The sequence below is a fragment of the Myotis lucifugus genome, unplaced genomic scaffold (assembly GCF_000147115.1).
Source record: "Myotis lucifugus unplaced genomic scaffold, Myoluc2.0 scaffold_31, whole genome shotgun sequence".
Taxonomy (NCBI): Eukaryota; Metazoa; Chordata; class Mammalia; order Chiroptera; family Vespertilionidae; genus Myotis; species Myotis lucifugus.
Window position 1 is genome coordinate 3,756,885 of NW_005871079.1, and position 22,430 is coordinate 3,779,314.

General features: G+C 38.6%; 1 protein-coding gene across 1 annotated transcript in view; it reads left to right on the forward strand.

Moving 5' to 3' along the window:
• Positions 1-22,430, forward strand: part of RORB (RAR related orphan receptor B) — a 52,259-nt gene that overhangs the window by 15,089 nt on the left and 14,740 nt on the right. The window contains 3 exon segments of the mRNA XM_014454142.2: positions 16,567-16,688; positions 17,685-17,817; positions 21,705-21,812. Coding sequence (XP_014309628.1) covers positions 16,567-16,688; positions 17,685-17,817; positions 21,705-21,812 — 363 coding nt within the window.

Genomic DNA, 22,430 nt, shown 5'->3' on the forward strand with positions numbered 1-22,430 from the left:
TAGTAACTCCTGGCTGATATTGCTGTATCCACTGCTCAGGCGCCTTCTCTGTCTACACTGTGAGTAGGAGCCTAAAGCCTACGAGTGTTTTAAATAAAGTTGATGTGAACACATAATGAAGTACATGCCATATGTTTCTTGGCTACTTCCACCATCTGGTGGAGGGAGGAGCCATGTTACACAGTTATAAAACCCAGAACATTCTTTCTCTCTTTTAACAATTCAGGATGTGACAGTGAGTAAAGAAGTTGTTGACAAAACATCTGTAATGACACACATTGAGAGATGTAGAAAACTGAACATCAGCTATAATACAAAATATTAGTTATTATTGATATCCTTAACCTTGCTTTTTAACTACATCACAGGCACTTCACATCCATTTCATTTTCACAAGCATCTTACAAGTAAAAATATTATTCCCATTTTACAGATGAGGAAACAGAGGTTTAGGGAAGTCTCCTATTTTCCCAGGTTCCTTTAGTTACTACGTGATAGAGCAAGTTTCCACCCCAGGCAGTCTGATTCCAGAGCCTTTTTTCTTATCCATTACTTTGCTACCTGTTGTGGGTTTAATATTCACATACTGCATTGTCAACAAATAGGGACAGTCTTTTTAAGTGAAGTCACTTAATCTTTCCAAGAGAGCATGTTATGGAAAGAAGGAAAGAAGGAAGGAGGGAAGGAGGGAAGGAGGGAAGGAGGGAAGGAAGGAAGGAAGGAAGGAAGGAAGGAAGGAAGGAAGGAAGGAAGGGAGCGAGAAAGGGAAGGAGGAAGGTAGGGAAGGGAGGGAGGGAGGGAGGAGGAGGGTAGGTAGGAAGGAGGGAAGAAGGAAGGAAGGAAGGAAGGAAGGAAGGAAGGAAGGAAGGAAGAAAGAAAGAAAGAAAGGAAGAAAGAAAGAAAGAAAGAGAGGAAGAAAGAAAGAAGTCAGCACCATTTTTCGCTTTTATGCTACTTAATATCTAAGTGTAAGAGTCTGCTATTGTTTTGGAACACATGTCCAAAACCCAATGAAATAAGACTCACAATTCTTGGGCAGCATTCTGCTCCATACCCAAAAAATAAAGTCTTGTAAGAATTCAAAAATCATAGTTTTCTTGTAATCTAGAATCACTAGAATTATGGAAAAAGAAATACAGCCAAAACCATCAGGCCTGGGTAACCGTAGACAAGTCACTTTTCCTCTCTGGCCTTCAGTTTATTATTCTCTGAACTGCTGCCTTTGGACTAGATAATCTCAAAATTCATCCAGATTTTTTACATAGAAAGTGATACCCAAAATGGACTGGCATATATTTTTTAATTATTTCAAGATACCATTAGTGTTTAGAACAGCTCTAGATATTCTTAAACTTTGGAGACTTCTTTCATCAGACTTTTAGGTGCGATTAGATTGTCCTGCTAGTGCTCCCATATTTAGCAGGCTCTTAAACCTAAATATTGACTTGGTTCACATTTATTTAAAACAGCAATGCCATCTAGTGGACACAAACTCCTTCAATGGGTGTTGGCACCTATGACAAGCCACAGTAATTGGACATGCTATTCTTTCCTGCACCATGCAAAAAAACTCCCACTAAAATCTAAGTCCATAACAGTATCGGTGAGAAGGCATCAGAGGTACAGCATTTGTGGTTAAGAATTTTGGTTCTGGAGTCAGATTGCCTGAGTTCAAAGCGCGGTGGGCCTTTTCCCGTAAGCAATTTATCTAACCTCTGGGTCTCAGTTGTAAACCTGGGAAAATAACAGTCCCTACCTATGTCTGTTGATTAAATGAGTTAATATTTGCAAGTTCTTAAGACAATCTGTCATGCATAAGCCTTATTATTATTATTAATATAATTGATATTATAAGTTATCAATTTCATTATTACTCAATAACATTACTAGTTATTACAGGTCTTATAATTACCTTTCATTGAGCACCTGCACTGTGCTGAGCAATGTCCTTTATTTAATTCTCATAACAATCCCATTATGCCTGTTGTATACGTATTTGTATGTCCATTTTACAGATGAAAAACTGAGACTCAGAAGTTACAAAATTTGTCAAAATCAAAGTAAGCACATAAGCCCAGGTCTGAGTAACATCAAAACCCATAACCATCACACTATATGTTTATCCCATCAACAAAGGGAGCCCCTCGAGCTAACCGGCGTTCCCACCGCAAAACCTGTTTGGTGTTTGCAGCCTGCCTGACGACCTTCCAGGTGCAAAGGAGCTCACAGTGTGAACATGCTGACATTTGGACTTGACTTGATTAATGAGCATCTGTATAATCGGGCTAGTGGCAAGCTGTCAGAGAGAGAACCCTGTGCAGACAAAATCAAATTTTAGCCCCATTTCACTAGGTGCATTCAAACTGTATCACACTAAAGAATTTTTTAACATCACTCCTGGCAACTAGAAGTCCTGATGCGCTTCCTCTGGTTTCTGAGAGAGCAATGAAATGTGTACAACCAGGTCATTATTCTGATATTGCGTCATCTTAAAATCAGTCATTTCTTAAAACCAGTTTTTTATTATTATTATTCCACCGAGATTATAGCCTTACAATTTGGAAATTTTTAATTAAAACATAAAACAACTATATAAACAACAGTATGAATATCCCAAAAAATCAGTCATATGAATGTTATCAGAGTCAGGAATATTCCCCCAGAAAAACCAAACTTGTCTTTCTAAAAGTGCAGCAAAGAAACTACACACTTTCTAGGTTAAGGAACCTAATAATAATATTTTATATATGGAGAAAAACGGAGAAAGACCCTTTATGCATCTTAGCCAATTTGAGCCTCACACCAGTCAGTTGGGCAGTGAACCCCATTGTGCAGATGAAGAAATTAAGGTTCAGAAACAGTCAGTGATTTTCCTAGACCAGTGGTCGGCAAACTGCGGCTCGCGAGCCACATGCGGCTCTTTGGCCCTTGAGTGTGGCTCTTCCACAAAATACCGACTTCTGCGCATGGGCCACGAAGTTTCAATCGCACTGTATGTGCGCACCCGCACGTGGTACTTTGTGGAAGAGCCACACTCAAGGGGCCAAAGAGCTGCATGTGGATCTCGAGCTGCAGTTTGCCGACCACTGTTCTAGACCACATAGTAAGTGGTAAAGCCTAAATTCTAACGTGGGGTTATTCTACTATCTTAGACTGCCAGGTATTCCTTCAAAAGCATATTTTTGAAATGTGCCAGGCACTCAAGGCAAGCAGACCATGGTTCCTGACCTCACTGTCTAGGATGCAGACATGAAAATAAATAACTGCAATTCCATATCATATAAGTCCTGGGCCTGATGCAAACCCTCCAGGAGGTGAGGGGGGTTGGGGGCTATTGCTTACTGTGAGCCACATCTCTTATTTAGAATAATTTATGCCCATCACTCAATGAATAGAAAACAAATGTAAGTAAGCAGACAGAAATATATGAAACATTTCAAAAATTATATCCTTGGGTTTCTCAAAATCCCATAGGAGGAAAAGACATGAAATAAGAGAAGGGTCAACGGAAGCTTCAAATTAATATTTAGGCAGCAGTATTAACTGGGTTTGGCTGGAATTTTCCTTCAAGCTGACATGGTAGATGTGTTATGCCTCTGGAAGTGTAAGTTCACAGTCATTGGGGGCACCCAAGGATAGCGGCACACAAGCAGAGAAGGGAAGTGGATGTTCATGTGTTTGCTTCCCAACTCTGGCCCTCGGATGGGCTGGGAGATTCTGCAGGACTAACACTCTTAGCAAAAGCTCATTTAAGCTCAGAGATGATTGACAATGTATCTATGAGGTACCAGACAACAAGACAATTCAAACTGCCAAACATGCCCTAGCTAGTGGATAGAGCATTGGGCTGTGGACTGAAGGGCCCCAAGTTTGATTCCGTTAAAAGGCACGTACCTCAATTGCAGGCTTGATCCCAAAACAGCGTGTACGGGAGGCAACCAATCAATGTGTTTCTCTCACATCAATAATTCTGTCTCTCCCCCGCCCTTCCACTCTCTCACATCAATCTTTCTGTCTCTCCCCCTCCTTCCACTCTCTCTAAAAAACAAAATCAATGAAAAAAATATCCTCAGGTGAAGATTAACAAAACTGCCAAACAACATGCTTTTAAAAGCAGGAAGAAAAAAAAAACAACCCACCAAGTTAGCTGTGATGGTAAGGGGATAAATCGCCTTTTACACACATCACCTAAGTTTGCTGTTCTATTCAGTAATTTTCCTTTCCAGATAAAGACAATGAAATGTAAATTTATTGATCGCTCCTATACAATCTTAAGCATTTATTTACTTTCAGATTCCTTTTGTGTTCTATTTATGGAACCTGGAATTTTAAGCATCAAAAATAGAAATTTAAAAGTGAACCTATAGTGGAAGCTGAGAATTAAATAGTTAGAGGGGATTACAAAAGGGGATTGGCCTAAAAGTGATCTATTTCCTGTAGTGTACTACTTTATTCTGTCAAGTCTATATAGAAACATAAAGATAGACCAGTGCTGTTTTATTTTGGGGAATTCTATAAAAGTTGGTGATATTTCAATTGTTACTTATTAAGAACCCCAAGTGGGTGCTGTGGTCTTAAGGTAGCACCTTTAATGACACACTTCTATAGATAAATATTTTATAACTAGAGGCCCGATGCACAAAATTCATGCAAGAGTAGGCCTTCCTTCCCGGGCTGCCGGCATCGGCTTCCCTCTGGCACCTGGGACTGGGGCTTCGCTCCAGCCCTGGCTTTGTCCAGAATGATGTCCGGTCTAATTAGCAATTGTGCTTTTATTATTATAGATTGCTTTAATCTGTCTATGCATATTTGTATGTATATTACATAAATATGCATTTCTCTGTCTATACATATTTAACTACTCATTCAGAAATAGCACAGAGAATAGAATTTAACTCTAACTATGTACTTTCTATGTCCTCTGATCACACCTGTATCAAACATAGATAGGCATTTGATTTAGGAGCAACTGCCTAGTTAGTCATTAAAATGAATGAAAGTACACTAAACTGTGAGAAAAACCATTAAGCAGTGTGGGGAAAGGAAAATCCGGTGTCTTTAGTTCTTCCTTTCTTGCTTTGAGGGATGAGATCTTGCAATCCCTCAGTCATCTAACCCCCTCCCACCCTCAGCCCAACCAACCTCTGCAGGCAGCTTAGGAAAAGGACTTCACAATGGAGAGTCCTGACTGCATGTAGGAGCCTCATGAACTTGTTCCAAATTAGTTCAGCTTTCTGAGGCTCAGTCCTTCATCTGAAAAATAAGGTGGTTGAACTAAGTGACTTTGAAGGATTATTGTTCTCCCACGTCCTGGTGGGAGCTTTGGCCATATGAACAAATATTCCCTTTGTTACAGCCACTTTCCAAGGAGAAGGACAGGGTGGTGGAGAGGAGATCTGCAGACAACCAGGCAATTCTGAACGATGCTGAAGCACTCACTATGGCAGTAGCCAGCCACACCTCCCTCCCAAGAAGCAGGACCACATCCAGGACTTTCCATGGGGCTGAAAAACCCTGTCACATATACAGTTAATAACCACAATCAAACCAGAATTGTGCATCAGACTCTTCTCTCCAGCCACCCTCCTGAAAACAAACAAACAAAACAAAAACAAGATATCTGGTTAAAATGAGAATCAAGGACAATCAGAGGCAGCTCAAGGAGAGGGTGGTGGCCAATTCCAAAATACCCCAAGTTCATGTATAATCAGTGTAAAGAATGAGCTGCTATACAGATACAGCTTCAGGGAAAATCCCTCTGTCCTCTCTGTCACACTCCAACCTAATTACCTTCCCACACCCCTTTTAAGAGAAAACGGGAAACTATAAAATGAAGATACATCTTGACTACTAAGGACCAGCCTGCGCCCAGACCTACATGGGTCACCTTGATCACTAAAGAGGGACTCGCTTGACTTCTCTGAAATTTTAGCACCACCTTGTTCTTTGCCACCCAAATAATCTCTCCAGTATCCTGCCTTCTATCTAAGAATTCCCTGAGAACAGGGACTGAGCTAATCAACTTGATTTGTTATCAGTTCATGGCCATGAATTATTCTGGAGCATCCCAGGATAAAGAACCCTATAGTTCTTTGCTAAGGTCATTCAAGTCCATATCTTCCTAGATATCTTTTAATAACCTCACAAAGATGATCTAAAAATCACCTAGCAATATGCTGTAATAACCCTACTGTCATGCTCAGGCAGTGATTACCCATAAGTGGAGTAAAAGGCATAATGTAGACAAAAGCACTGTGTGACCAGCAAGGCTCTAAACAAATATAAAGATGTGATACACACATAGCAGTACATGCTAATGCAAGTACTTACACATATCTGTTTATAGTAGTTGTTTACATATTAGTCACTACATGCTTACACCTCTGATAATACAACTTTCCTAAAGTGCTAGCATTCACTAGATTAGGTAAATCTTCCAAATCACCTTTTCTATTTTGAGTTGAAATTGTGCAAATTTGATCTTCCTCAGTGGACTTCCTCTAGAGAGACTAGTTTGGGATTAAATTTTTTACTCAGAATTCAGAACTTCATAAGAAGATTCTAAAATCCACCTACCTGGGGGCGAGGGGGAGGGGAGCTCCTGAGAAGCTATTGGAAAACCTATTCCATTTTATACACTCAATTTCAAAAGCCAGAGTAGATATGAAATGCTCTGCAGTGAGGAAGAGGAAAGCAGATTTCATGAGGTTCTGCCTGTGACTTATCGAGGGAGGGAATGTTTATGCTTATAAGGTAGCCTCTGAAACAGTCCCCACTGTTGAATAGCACTTCAACTCATTGCAAGCTTTGATACTGGTCTTGGAAAAAGCTCTGAGTTGCTTTTCCACTGATTAGGTTGGATACGGCCTTAGCCTCAGTATCCAGCACTATTTGGGGAAGAGCTGGCTAGGGTTAAAATGCCATATGGGCCATGGAACACAGAAATGTCGATTGATGACCAAATTTCTGGAATAATACTTTGGTGCTATTAGCTTAGTATACAACCAACTTATCAGGCTCTCTCTACCAACCAGTACAGGATTTATTTACAGGATGGTTACAAAATTGGGGAAACCTCTTGGAAATGTTCCTAACTAGAAAGACTTTAGGTTTACTTGTTTCATTTCATTTTTATTTTAGGTTATAAAGTTTTCTTTAAAAATATACCCTCAATACTGAGGAGAAAGAATTTGCTATTTATATTTGAACCATTTTATGAGGTCTATTATGGAACTATTTGGTTTTTAGATAGGTTTATTCTAGGACAGTGTTGTGCTAGACTATTTAGAAAATGCTTATTTTAAAACATTAGTCGATTAAATGTATTATTTAAGATAATCAAGTTTTTTATTTTATTTTAGATCAAATGTTAGAAAATGTAAAATTTACCTCCAAAGACTTCCTCTGAATTAGTTCTTTCTAAAGGTCAGAAATACAATGACTAAATTTCCAAAGAAGGGGTGGGTTAGGGGAGGAGTTGCTTGTGTTTATTTTTTTTTTAAATATATTTTATTGATTTTTTACAGAGAGGAAGGGAGAGGGACAGAGAGCCAGAAACATCGATGAGAGAGAAACATCGATCAGCTGCCTCCTGCACGCCCCCTCCTGGGGATGTGCCCGCAACCCAGGTACATGCCCCCGACCGGAATCGAACCTGGGACCCTTCAGTCCGCAGGCCGACGCTCTATCCACTGAGCCAAACCGGTCAGGGCGCTTGTGTTTAATTTAACAGTCAATTCGTATGTCAACAAAATCCAAATAGTGAAGGTCAATCCTAATGATGGCCCTGAGCAATTTTCACAATTAGGTTTTCATCATCTGTGACTCACTAATTGTGCTTCGGGTAGTGTGTGGAGGTGCAGTTTTTAAAAGCGAGCAGGGAAAGATTTGAATGGGCTCTGGATTATATATTTTTTATTTGCTCTATCAAGACTCTTCAAGTGCTTTTAGGACTGTGAGCTGTACTCAACCTCTGTAACTGTAAAACCTCTCCTCCAAGAGTCAAAACAGGGAAGACCCTCACACTCAAGTTGCCATGCTTCACAGAGCCCTTAGAAAATGTCTCTCTGCTGCCAAATCCTTCTGTAAATGGAAAATTAAATCCAAAGAAACTAAGACTTTAAGATGTTAAGCAACTTTCCAAAGGGCTCAAGTAAAAGTCTGAATGGGGGCATATTGGCTTCCTCATCTTACAACTCACCAAGTCTAGGATATTGAAGTAAATTGATCTTTGCTGATTGTTCTGCGAAGGTCTTTTAACTATGAAAGCTAATTTTGAAATGCAATGTTTTCATAATAGATTCTTTCTCAATTTTCTTAGCTAGCTTAAAGAAAGGGAACTGTAATTTTTCAAACACTGGGCATGCACTATTGCAATAAAATGAAAACACTTGTGATCCTAAACAGTGTTTTTCATTATTAAATTATTAAGAAGCCACCCTCTTAGTTCATTTGTTTTGCTGCCTGTGTTGTTTCTTCCCTTTGCATACACTCTGCTGAAACACAAATGCTATATAGATTCTTTCAGTTTTTCTTTCTGCTTTACTTTCTGCTTTCTTACCCTCTATTAAAATGCAGAATCTCAGAGAGAAGGAGGGGGAGAGTGGGTGGGTGGGAAGAGATCAATGAAAGAATGTGTATGCATATATGCATAACTCATGGACATAGACAACAGGGTGGTGAAGGGACATATCAAGATTCCTCAGAATCTTTATGTCCCATTTAAAGATACACTCAACTTTCCCCACTCCCAGGATTTGGGACTCCAATGAAAGGCAAAATTTTTTTTAAATGTTCTTACCTAAGCTTTCTGAAATTTGAGAAAATATTAACTGTTTTATGAACTTATTCATTCAGTCTTTGTCCAGATATTATTATTATGTATTAATCTGATTTTTTTCATTGTCTTTCTCTATGTTTATATTTCATTGAACTGTTTTATCACATTTTCATTATTATTTTTTATAGTTAATAACATAATCTATTTTATTAATATATTTTATTGAAGAACTCTAAGAACACTTTGGCTCAGGGCTACATGAAGTAAAAATCAGTTATTTTATTCTCTGATACAATAATTGGTAATAGAATTTTTATGACAAGAAGACCAGAAGCTACCCTAATTCATTGGTGAGAGAGTTATGAGTGGTTGGACCATGAAACTGAGCCAACAAATGAGTTATAGGTTACTTTTGTCCCCAACTCTTTCTTAAAAGAATTTGAGGAAATTAAATGCTAAAAAGACTACTTTCTTATTGAGGATGTAGATTACTAAGAGATGGCTGTTTTAAGCTTAAATGTTACTGATGTTTTTATGCTGACAGCACAATTCTATTTGTGCTAAAAAAAAAAAAATTAATGATCTCTAAATAGAGATTAGAAAAATCAGAAAGGTCTTGAAATTGACATTGTCCTTTCTGACATTGTCGCCTATTATACTGTAACCAGTAGACTTGTTCTACTAAATAATAGAAAACTTATAAAACTAGTGGTCTATTGTCAAAAAGACAAAATGCATACTTGGTTAAGTGGTTCACCTTTCAACCAGTTGTTATAGTTACTGCCTCAGAGCGTGGATTCTGAGGAATCTTGATATTCTGAAAACCTAATGCAGGCACTTAAAACTTGCCTTGAGCAAGTCCGTAGAGATATCCTGGCATTAATTTAAAATGAATCCCTTAAGAATTCCACTTTCACACTAGTAGTATAAACTAAACAGAGAATTGAGCAGTTCTCTAGATCCTTAAGGCAAGTGAAAAATAAAAAATTCATTAATCATTTTGATTGAGGCTGAGGTATAGTATTTTAGGAAGACTACTTCCAAGTTAAAAAAAAAAAAAACCTTTGGGGAGAAAAATGAATAGGGGGTATATAGTTCACCAAGGAGGAACCATCGTTTCTCATTTTAAAAAAATAAGGGAAATAAAAGAGGGGGAGGAGAAAGAATTGGGAAGTTCAATGCAACCCCCTCTAATGCTATCTATAGCCTTGAGTCTCGGCCTTCTCACCTACAGTTGGGCCTTGGGTGCCCTTGGTAATAACACTAAAAGCAGCAGTTTTTAAAGATACACTCTACTTTCCCCTCTCCCAGGATGTGGAATTCTAATGCAATCACCCTCACAGTCCGTGGCTGTCTGAGACACTGTAGCCTTTGGGAGCACCTTTTGCTGAAATGTCTAGTGAGAGCTAAAATAAGCCCCTTTGGTGGAAAAACCCGCTGAGTGGTTGAAATCAGAGCTGCAGAAGGTCACTTGCTATTTTAGTAGTTGCAAGCTGGTCCTCATTTTATAACATTACAGTTATAAACAAGAAGTTGTCACCTTGCTTGTCAGTTTACTTATTTCTCACAGAAATAAGCATAGGTCGCCTCTTTTCCTACATGGAATTAGGTAATTCGGATGACTTGTTTCCAAACTTTGCTTTATTGTTTGGATCAATATGTAAGAAATGTGTGTGTGTGTGAGTGTGTGTATATATATATATATATATATATATATATATATATCTTTAAGCATTACTTCAAAATATCATTTTTCCATTGTCTAATGCGATTCACCTTTAAAACTCCATTTACCAGTGAGAACTTTATCATATGCATCTCAACTATCTGTAAATGCCTTAAGGGGGATTTCCTTCCTACTTATTTCAATAGATCACAATAAAGATTGATGAGGACTGGGGAGGGATGTGGAATTCCATAGAAAAGAACCCAACCAGCTTCTAGAATTATTTAGATATAGTCCATTTGGAAATAGAGAAAGGAAGTTAGTTTCAGCCCCAGGGTCCTATGATTTATGAAAAAACTATTGAAAATTACCACCAATTTTATTCCATTTTCCCTTAAAAATTTTATTTCTCTCTTCTTAGAATTGCCCATTTTATAAGTGTATTTAAGATTAACCCTAAGTGGGTTTAAGATTACACTTCTAGGGAAGAGAGACAATTTTAATAACATTTTAAAATATTTTCATCAAAAATGATAAAGCATCACAGGGTTGTAAAGTACACATATGAAATATAGTCAATAACATTGTAATAATTATGTATGCTGTCAGATGGGTACTGGTAATATCAGGAGGAACACTTTGTAAGGTATATGACTGTCTAACCACTATGTTGTACAACTGAAACTAATACAAAATAATATTGAAAAAATTACAGAGCATATTTGCCTATATCAATTATTTTTAAACCTCTTCATTGGGGTATTAATTGACATACAAAAAAACTATATATACTTAATGTATGTAATTTAATGATATTGGTGATAAATATATACCCATGAAGCCAGCACCACCATCTCTGTCATAAACATACCCCTGTATCAATTATTTTAAAGATTTCTGAGATGATCCTTTCACTTGAATCCCACATTATCATTTCTATTTCATAAAGAGAGTTACTTAATACATGAAATTACAAATGTTATTAATTGGTTATAAATCTTGAGTTCCAATAAGCCTTCCTTCAAGAAAAGCATCAGGGTCAAAGTCTAAAAACAAAGCAATTTTATGTTTTAAAAGTTGTATACATTTATATGGGGAAATAGAAGAGAAAGTGAAAAGAAGCTATTCTTCATGAAATTAACAAATAGAAAATAGGGATGATGAACTTAATATTAACCTGTAATTACACACCCAATTTTCCCTTGCCAGCATCAATATTTACATTTTATCCATCATGATTGAAGGAAGTGACTGGACTGAGCATGTCAAACTATTTTTCTCAGTCCTTTGATCATTTTATTATCAAAGCAGCCCACATACTCTTAGTGAGTTGGACAAACCTCTGTATACAGAAAATTAACGGCTGAGATGTTAACTGCATTTTATTTTCCACTTAAAGAAATCTCCAGCCTCATCCCTGGTTTTAGGAAGGGCAGAGTGTAGGGCCTACGGGCATCGCCTCTGCAGGTGGTAGAATTTCCCATTAGTCAGTCATGTGGGCCATGTTCCTGTCGGACCCATTATCCCAGCACTATCCCAGCACAGTCCGTGCTGACTCCAACATGTGCCTCCTGCAGCCCAAGTCAAAGAATCCGACAAAAACTGGGCTCTGAGCGCGACTGCAATCCAAGTCGGGGAAACGGATGAAGGGGATGTGATTGCCCAGAAAGATTCCACATCCTCTGCTCTTTTACCTCAGTCTCTTTGTCTGGACTTTCTCATGTGGTTGGTCCCTGGAGATGGTAGCGTTTACTATTACCTTTTCTATTTTTCCAGGCAAGGACTCTTAAAAGTTCCTTTGGCTCCCAGCAGGAACTTTGCATACTGTATTCATTGTCTCTCCCTTTGTCCCTTCTTTTTTAATCTTTCTCCCCTTTTCACAACTGCAGACTCTAGTTCAAGCAAACTGTCTTCTCGGTTGCGCATCTTTCTAATTGACAGAGTGAACCCTTGGGCCTTGCTCCTATGGGACCAAGTCTAGCTTTACTTTGTGGTTCATTGACCTGAGCTTTGAGAGGGTCAAGTTGGGTTCTGAGCTTTGAGAGGGTCAAGTTGGGTTTTTGCACGTGGCTCACCTTTGCACTGCAGACTCACTGAAGGAACTGTCTCTGAGCTCTCAGATCCTTCGCAACTGTCTCTGAGCTCTCAGATTTGCCCTCTATTTCTCCCCACAGGAGTATGGGAAATAATTATGCATGTTTAATGTTTGACTTCAAAGCCATTGTGAATGCTTAGGTTTTAAAATCATTAAATGAAGGCTCAATCTAAGCTTTCTAAAATCCTTTGGGAAATAAAGCAGAAAATGGAAGGATGATGGATGGATGATGGATGGGCAGATGGATGAATATTTTCAACATTATTTTACTAACTCAACATTGGCTGAGCACCTACTATGTAAATGTTCTCTCTCTTCCTCACTTCTCACTTCTCTCTCTCTCTCTCTCTCTCTCTCTCTCTCTCTCTCTTTCATTTGCAGTTCCTGTGCATCCTCCTTCAGAATTGTCTTGAATCTAGCCCCTCCACTGTATCTCTGGCATTCTTACCTAGTCCAGAACCCCCTCACATCTTGCCTGAATTTTCACAACCACCTGACGAATCTCACATTACTCTCTAATGCCATCTCCTCTTCTTTGCCATGACCAGGACCACCTTTCTAACACAAAAACCACATCACTCTCCTGCTTCACAGCTTCCACAAACTCCCAGACGCCTACAAGATAAAATCCAAATTCCTTTCTCAGCCCTCAGTTTCTAGTCACAATTTCCATCCCTAGTCTTATTATCTCCTTACCTCCTCCATGCACTCTATGTTGCAAACACTACAGAATTCTTGCTAGAAAAGACAGACTCAATTTCAAAACACTATTTGCTAGCCCTGTAAAAATGGCTCTAGAGCAGTGGTTCTCAATGTTCTGGCCCTTTAAATACAGTTCCTCATGTTGTGACCCAGACATAAAATTATTTTCGTTGCTATTTCATAACTATAATGTTGCTACTGTTATGAATCGTAATGTAAATATCTGATATGCAGGATGGTCTTAGGTGACCCCTGTGAAAGGGTCGTTCAACCACCAAAGGGGTCACGACCCACAGGTTGAGAACTGCTGCTCTAGAGTCACTCACCCTGAACATATTTTTCCACAGTAAAAGGGAAATTGATTCTAAAAGGTAAGGGTTGTGCCCCACTGGTGCAGCGCAGTGATTGAGCTTCGAGCTATGAACCAGGAGGTCATGGTTCGATTCCCAGTCAAGGCACATGCCCGGGTTGCAGGCTCGATCCCCAGTGTGGGGCGTGCAGGAGGCAGCCAATCAATGATTCTCTCTCATCATTGATGTCTCTATCTCTCACTCCCTCTCCCTTCCTCTCTGAAATAAAAAATATCTTTTTTAAATAAAAGGTAAGGGTTATAAAAATATAAAATATAATGTTAGAAATTATCGAGCCAGTTTTTCTATCTGTGTCTTTGTAAAATCATTCCCTCTACCTGAGGTTCATCTTTCTCTTCTTCATGTAACAGACCCAGGTCAACCCAGGTCAATGGGCATCTTCTCCACGGTTGTTTTTCTGTCTCCCCCAGATTGAGTTAGACACTTCCTTCTTTGGGCTCCCACAATAACTCAGGACATTCATTACATAATGACATGGTATGGTATTATAGTAAGATCCTAAAAATAAAGTCTTTTTAAAAATCTGTACCTGAACCTGGCTTATGATAGTTTCTCAAAAAGTGTCTGTTGAATGAATATATGAAGGCACTATGCTGGGCTCTGCAGTCTAGTTCTTGAAGAGCTCACAATCGTGAAGGACATGGAACAAACAGAATCTACACAAATAACCACAATGTGAGTCTGCCTAGATTAAGGGTTTAATTGGAGGTAGAATCAAAGTGCAATGGCAGCTGGCCCTGCTACACGAGGACACAGAGAAGCTGGACACCTTCACCAGGAATGGACATCTGAGCCGAGTGCTAAAGCATGCATGTGGCTTTAACTTCCAATTCTGCTTCACCTGCCCATCTGTTTATTAGGCCCACTCCTCCTCATGCACCATAAACCCTAAGCTTTGGTGGTAGAAGACCAAATATTTCTAAAACTTCAGCCAACAATTTCTAGAATGTGCCTTAAGGAATAGGTAAAGAGTTTTTCATAATGCAATTTTGAACAGCAATTGTAGTTTTGCTCATTAACCCTGAAGCCTGTAAATTTTAGCTAACAAATCAGCATATCTTTGAAGATGAAAACAAACTATGCTAAGAAGATAAAGGTTTGAAAACTAAAGAGCTATAAAAATCTATGTTTTCATTATATACCTGTTGAGGAATAGATACGTGCTTTTTTAGACTCTAAGTAATTAAACTGCCCAAGTGAAATTGAAAAATGGTGAACCATGACATACCAATCTATTTTAATATGATGTATAGAGTTATTCCTGCCATTTTTTACAATATAGGAGGATATTCAATAAAATTTTAAGCATAGGATTTTTAAAGAAAGTATTTTATAAGATAATAAGCAGTGAAAGTCTAAAAATGTTTAATGCTGAATCCGATAGAGCATAACTATAATCATAAGTTAGCATTCGCAGTATTTTCTACATCTACCACTTTATAGTTCTGATTGAAAAAATCTAGTAAATATTGAAATTTCTTCCTTCAGTGCAGCAGTGGTTCCAAAACGAAATCTCTCTGCTTTGTTTCCATTGAAGTCATCACACTGCTTCCCCAATGACAAACTATATAAAAGTCCTAAGAATGGTAATTTATTTATTCAGTGTTTATAATGTGCCAGGCAATGGGCTATATTTTTTTTTAATTTGGGAAGTTCATTAGAAGTTTCTCTCTCATCATCACTAAAACTTTATTTCACACCATATATACCAGAAGCTTAGCAAGGCCAAAGAAGTTACCTAAATACTGCTTTGAGAGTTATCTTGGAGAAATAAAAAATATCTATTTAGAAAAACAAACTGTCACAGAAGTTACATTTGAAATGGCACAACCTGAAACACAAGAAAAATCCCATTTCTGTATGAGCAAAGAACACTCAACAGGCTAAAAACCAGTTATCTTCATTCTGCTCACACCCCATATACAGAACTCCCATGTAATTTGGACAATATTCTGAGATATTGCCTTGTTCATGTGTTCCAACAGCAGATGGAATTATGAGGGAACCTCTTACCAGCTCTGTCCAACTTCAGGGGATTGATAATAGGTTTTTAAGGAGAGCTCTTCTGTCTGGTTCTATCACTCAAATTTCATATCTCCAAACCCCAAATCATCAGTATTTAAGATACAATACCAACTACAACTCACTTGGGATAAATGGCCCCAAAGTCTGATTATGTTTGTTACTACCTTTTTTATGAATATAATCATTTTATCTTTTTTAACTCTTTTAAAGAAACATTTCATCATATAAAAAATTAGAAAGGAGAATATAATGCCCCTATGACCCAACGTCAATAATTATCAATCCATGAGTCCTGCTATTTCATCTATAAGACCTCTCCTCTTATTAATTATGTAAGATATCCACATGGTTCCAAAGTCAAATCCACAAAAATAATGTCATCAGAGAAGTCTAGCTTCTATCCCTGTCCCTCTATCTATTCTCCTTCTTCCACAGAAAACTGTTGTTTTTATTTTAGATTATTGCTTAATCCTTTCCTTCTTAAAATATGAGCAAATATATTTATTAATTCCCCCTTTCTGAGCTAAACAATGGGAGGTCCACAGTTTTCAAATATTTTAAAGTATTTGGAGTATAAATGTCAAGACTGTTAGTGGGATTTTAAGTCAAAAGCAAGAGACATGATAATTTGTATTTATTCTTTAAATAACTAATTATTTGAACACTTTACAACTTGTAAGACCCTGGTGTGTGATCAATCAGAGAAGGAAAAGGCAGTAAATTTTGATTAAAAGGCTGAAAATTACAAATAGGCAATAAAGAGTTTGTCTGAAGATTTTAAAATAGATAGTCGTGTTAAAAACGCTCTCATACAATTGGAGTACCTCCCAAAGGCATTCCAATTGTCAACACATTAAGAGCAGGTTTCTTTGAGCAGAGTGGAATTTCATTTACAAACCCTCCAATCAATTGATATCCTTTCTCATAGATCGAATTGCACAGAACATCATTAAGTCCCACTTGGAGACATGTCAATACACCATGGAGGAGCTACACCAGCTGGCGTGGCAGACCCACACCTATGAAGAAATTAAAGCGTATCAAAGCAAGGTACTCTGGAAAACTACAGGAAAGTTTTCCTGTAGTTTCTCTATTTCTGGCTTTCTCAACTTCACAAGTATGGACATTTTGGGCTGGACAATTCTTTGCTGTAGGGACTGTCCTGTGCATTGTAGGATGTCTAGCAGCGTCCCTAGTCTCTACCCACAGTAGCACCCCCTCACACACAAGTATGACAATCGAAATGTCTTTGAGATTGAGATCCTCAATTATAAGAGCTACCAATAAATGAAATTTTAATTAAATGTCTAAATCTGCCTGTTTCTCAATATTTGACTATAACATATATTGGAACAATGAAATCTTATCACTTTTATATAAATAAGAAGACAAAAGTATAGTTATGCTCAATGAAAACCGGAATTAATACAGTCAGATTTATGTTTCCCATTCCAAAGTAAATAACCCAGAGATCAAAATACATTTCTGGGTTTCTGTATTACTTAAGAGAGCAATTTGATTTGATATCTTTTCCCTTAAAATTAATTTTATACAAAAAAAATCTCTGTAAGTTCTGGGAAAAGAACACAAAAAACAATATAACAAGTTTAGTATCCATCAGGTATACATGAAAATAAGGCTCTTATAACCTTATAAAAGCCTATGGATGAAATTCATATTCCTCAGTGCAAGAGTTTGTTTTTACAAAATGGACTAAGCGCTTGAGTTTATTTAAGTGAAGTGATGGAGGACAAGAAGGGGGAAAGGATAAAGAAACTATAAATAACTATCTTTACATGCTCTTGCAATGTTTCCATGATTCTAGACTCAGTACTTTGATCATTGTGGCATATCAAGGTTCAAACAGGTCAAAATAATATCTTAGAAAATATTGCCCACTTCTTTTAAAGGAATCCGGTAAATTCCCCCCTTGGTCCCTCAGTGACAGATAAGCACAGCAGGGCAACCCTGAGTATTTCATTGTATTTCATTGACTCTCCCAGTTGCCCTTTATTCCACGTACATTCTGTCTTTTCTCTCTTGAAGTCCAGGGAAGCACTATGGCAGCAATGTGCCATCCAGATCACTCACGCCATCCAGTACGTGGTAGAGTTTGCAAAGCGGATAACAGGCTTCATGGAACTCTGTCAAAACGATCAGATTCTACTTCTGAAGTCAGGTAAGCAAGGCAGAGATGCATGGGGTGGGGCTAGTTTAGACCAGGATGTGGTTGACCCTGAGCTCAATGTTGGTTCTAGAAAATCCTCCTTCCAACATGTACCTCGTTTTTACCACCCACACTGTCAGCCAACTCCCAAAGGAAACTCTCAGCAATAAAAATACCCTGATACTCACTCAGTTCCCCCTTTGAAGTCAAATACAATTTTGCTTATTGAAAGTAGAGCTATTAATTGCAAAGGTTGAGATACCCAGCTTGACAGGCAGTGCAAGTAATTAGCGTGTCAAGGTGGCTGAATTGCTGAGCTGGCTCTAAAATGTACTACTTGCCTTCTGTTGGGGGGTGGGGGGGAATCCAGGCTAGCTGAGCTCTGCCTCTGTGGTCATTTCCAATCATTTTAATGAGGATAGCCTGCAGCCAGAATACACCGGGAGAATCTCCACTGAGCTCTCCTCATTCCCTCCTCCTTCTCTCACATACTCTGACACACACACAATGAGGAGGTAGCTTAAGAAACTGCACATGATTGACTTTGCAGATACTATTACGCAAACAGGAAAAAAATTATTTGTCTTTCTTGGTCCTATTTGAAAATAGAAGATAAGAACCACCATGGTGTATATGTTAACATTCATGGTCTAGACCAGTGGTTGGCAAACTCATTAGTCAACAGAGCCAAATATCAACAGTACAACGATTGAAATTTCTTTTGAGAGCCAAATTTTTTAAACTTAAACTATATAGGTAGGTACATTGTTATTAACTTAATTAGGGTACTCCTAAGGCTTAGGAAGAGCCACACTCAAGGGGCCAAAGAGTTGCATGTGGCTCGAGAGCCGCAGTTTGCCGACCACTGGTCTAGACCATAGTAATAATAATGTACTCTTATATCTATAATAACATACATATATATGTTTATGCTTACCTCTGACATCTTATTTAATCTTATGAGGTCGGTATTATTTCCATTTTATAAAAGAGGAAGTGAAGGTTCATAGAAGTGAAGGGCTCAATATGACTCAAGTGTTCAATATCACAAAGCCAATATACAGCAAAGCTGGCATTTGAACTTAGAATTCACATAGAATTCTAAGTTATTTTAAGTTGCTGCTTCTTTACCAAATGGTTCAGGTTGATGTGAATCTTGCCTCAAACATTAACTTGATTACCCTATTGCTGTGTAAAAACAACCCCAAAACTAGTTCAAATGGCAACAATCATTTATTTGGCTCTCCCAAAGCTACAATTTGAGCAAGGCTCAGCAGGGATGGCTTGTCCTGCTCACTGAAGCAACCTGATGGGGGGCAGTGGGGGAATCCATTTTCAAATTGGTTAACTCACATGGCTGGCAATTTGTGCTGGTTGACAGCCCAGAATTCAACCAAGGCTCTGGGCTGGGCGCCTCAGTTCTTATCCACGTGAGCCTTTCCACAGGCTGCTTGGACTTTCTCACAGCACGGTTACTAGGTTCCAAAAGCTAGCATTCCAAGAGAACAAGACAGAAGTACCTAGCATTTCTCTGACTTGGCTTCAGAAGGTATTACTGGAGTCAGTCATGAAGGTCCACCTGGGTTCAAGGGTAGGAGACACAGATTCTACTTCTTGATGGGGGAGTGGTAAGGTTCTAGAAAAGCAAGTGGAATGGAAGATATTTTCATGACTTTCTTTGAAAAACAAAATCCACCACAGTTGATATGTGACTTTGAGGTATCCTCTCTAGATGAAAGCTTCCTTGTTTGTAAAGAGATGGACTAGAAAGAATGGATTCTAAAGGTGGAATTGCATCAGAGGAGCTTACTGACTGTTCTGAGTCATGGGCATCATCTGAGGCCCAGGAAATCAGAATCTCCTAGAGGGGAATCCAGTCCATTGTATTTTTTAGTAAGTCTCAGACATAACTGGTCCATGGACTGACATTTGGGAACCATTTGACCATATAATTTTTATCATCTCTGCCTGCTGGAAAAATGTTGACTTTAATATAAAAGGTAGAGTATTTAACCTCTTTGAGCCTCCTGTAACTTATCCACAGAAAGGAGCTAATAAAACTTACCTGAGCCCTATCTGATTTGGCTCAGTGGATAGAGCTTTGGCCTATGGACCAAAGGGTCCTGGGTTCAATTCCGGTCAAGGGCACAACCAAGGGTTCAATACCTTGGTTGCAGGCTCCTCCCCAGCCCAGGCCCTGGTCAGGGCACGTGCAAGATGTGTTTCTCTCACATCGATGTTGCTCTCTGTCTTTCCCGATATTTCTCTCTGTCTTTTTCACTCTCTTCCACTCTCTCTAAAAGATCATTGGGAAAATATCCTCGGGTGAGAATTAACAACAACAACAAAAATTTTTTAAACTTATCTGACATGGTATTATAAGGAGCAAATAAAATAATGAATGTAAGGGGCCATGGAAAGTGCCTTCCACATTGTAGATATTCGATAAATGGTACCTATTGTTTTTGTTAGAAAAGCATTGCTTTGATTGACATTTGCAAAACCCCTCTTATGTGCAAGCCCCTATTCCAGGTGACCTATGAGGGACAGCAAAGAGAAATCAGCAGAACAAAAGAAACAAAACACAGGCATAAATATAAAGCAGCCGCATAAGAAAGGCACTATGGGTACCCTTGGGTACACCACTGAGAGTGGCCAAATTACCCATGTGATGCCCTCATGCAAATTTGTGGCTTCTGAGTATGGCTATCACCTTCCAACAGTCTATGGGGCAAAATCCCATTTCTCCCAAATGTGGAGAAACTGCAGCAATATAGTTCCTCAGGATGTCAATAAATGTTGGGGGGTAGGGGGGTAAAGGTAGTAAACTAATTCATTCAATAAATATGTATTAAGCAACTATTATGCGCCAGAGCCTTTTTAGGTCATGGACATATATTGAGTGAATAAAATAACCGTAGCTGCCTATGGCTGCAGACACGGGTCCTGTCCTCGGTGGGCTAGGAGCGAAGTCAGAGAAATGCGAGGTCCCTCAAGGTTGAACAAGGTCCTTCATGTTGGGATGTTTCCAAACATTTGATCTGTGATGGTTCAGACTCATTCCTTCCATAACCCATTTATCTCTGGAGAGAGAACATATTCAGCATTTTGCCAAAACTTATTTGACCAAAGAAACCCTCACTTCAAAGAACATCAGATATAATGGTGCCCCAAACAACACACTGAGGGAGTCCCTGCTTAAAGTCATCATGTGCTAAAATATACATGGAGTATGCAAAAACGGAAGCAGACAGCTAGTTTTCCCAATATCAAAACTGGTACAAAAGTTAACAGCCCGGGCTTGCCTGCCGCAAAGCTCCTTTCTAGGTCACTTACCATCACTTGTGAATTCAAGAGTTGAAACCAACTTCAATATTAGTCAAAAAATAGAAAGAAATATAGCTTTAGCTCTAACTGGTTTGGCTCAGTGGATAGAGCATCGGCCTGCGGACTGAAGGGTCCCAGGTTTGATTCTGGTCAAGGGCACGTACCTTGGTTGTGGGCACATCCCCAGTAGGGGTGTGCAGGAGGCAGCTGATGGATGTTTCTCTCTCATTGATGTTTCTAACTCTATCCCTCTCCCTTCCTCTCTGTAAAAAAATCAATAAAATATATTCTTTTTTTAAAAAAAAAGAAATATAGCTTTAAAAAATGTTGTTTCTTCCCTCCATTTCAGCCACCTTTTAAGTGTATTTTATCTTTAATTCCTCACACAGTGTCAAGAGAGCTATATTTCAAAAATAGGTATTTTTTACTTGGGAAGGAATCTTGAAGGATTTCTGTATATGTGTCTATATGTCTTGCATGTTTTAAAGTTTTTGAAAGTCTCTTGACCTATATGAAGTAACAACCTCTTTATGACTATATATATTATACATAGTTATTGTTTTTTCTCATAGGTTGCTTAGAAGTGGTTTTAGTGAGAATGTGCCGTGCCTTCAACCCATTAAACAACACTGTTCTGTTTGAAGGAAAATATGGAGGAATGCAAATGTTCAAAGCCTTAGGTAAGTTTACCTTTGATGATGACATAATTTTATTAGCTACCAACCATTTCTCTACTAAGCTTGCAGTTGGTAAATAAAATACCTTCTTTAATGTGAACTAGTATCCCACTTTCTTTTTAAAAAAAATATTTTTATTGATTTCAGAGAGGAAGGGAGAGGGAGATAGAAACATCAATGATGAGAGTCAATCATTGATCAGCTGCCTGCCCCACACTGGGGATCAAGCCCACAACTAGGAAATATGGCCTGACCCGGAGTCAAACTGAGACCTCCAGGTTCATAGGTCAATGCTCAACCACTGAGCCACGCCGGCCGGCCATAGTATCCCACTTCCAATAAGGGTTGGACTAGGTGAGCCTCCAGTGTTTTATCTAACTCTTGAGATCTTATAACTATGCATCCAAATATGAATGGAAGGAGAAAACTGTGGACCTATTGGGACTGACCAGGACTCATTCAGAAATCAATGAAGACTGTTTCTAAAAGATCTGGGCTGCATTATAGGTCATTCTTTATAGAATCAGCTTTTCTATACCTTCTAGCTTACTGCTTCACAAAGTATATTATGTAGACCACTGGTGATCCATGAGTGACCTCTTACATTTTAATGTAGAGTCA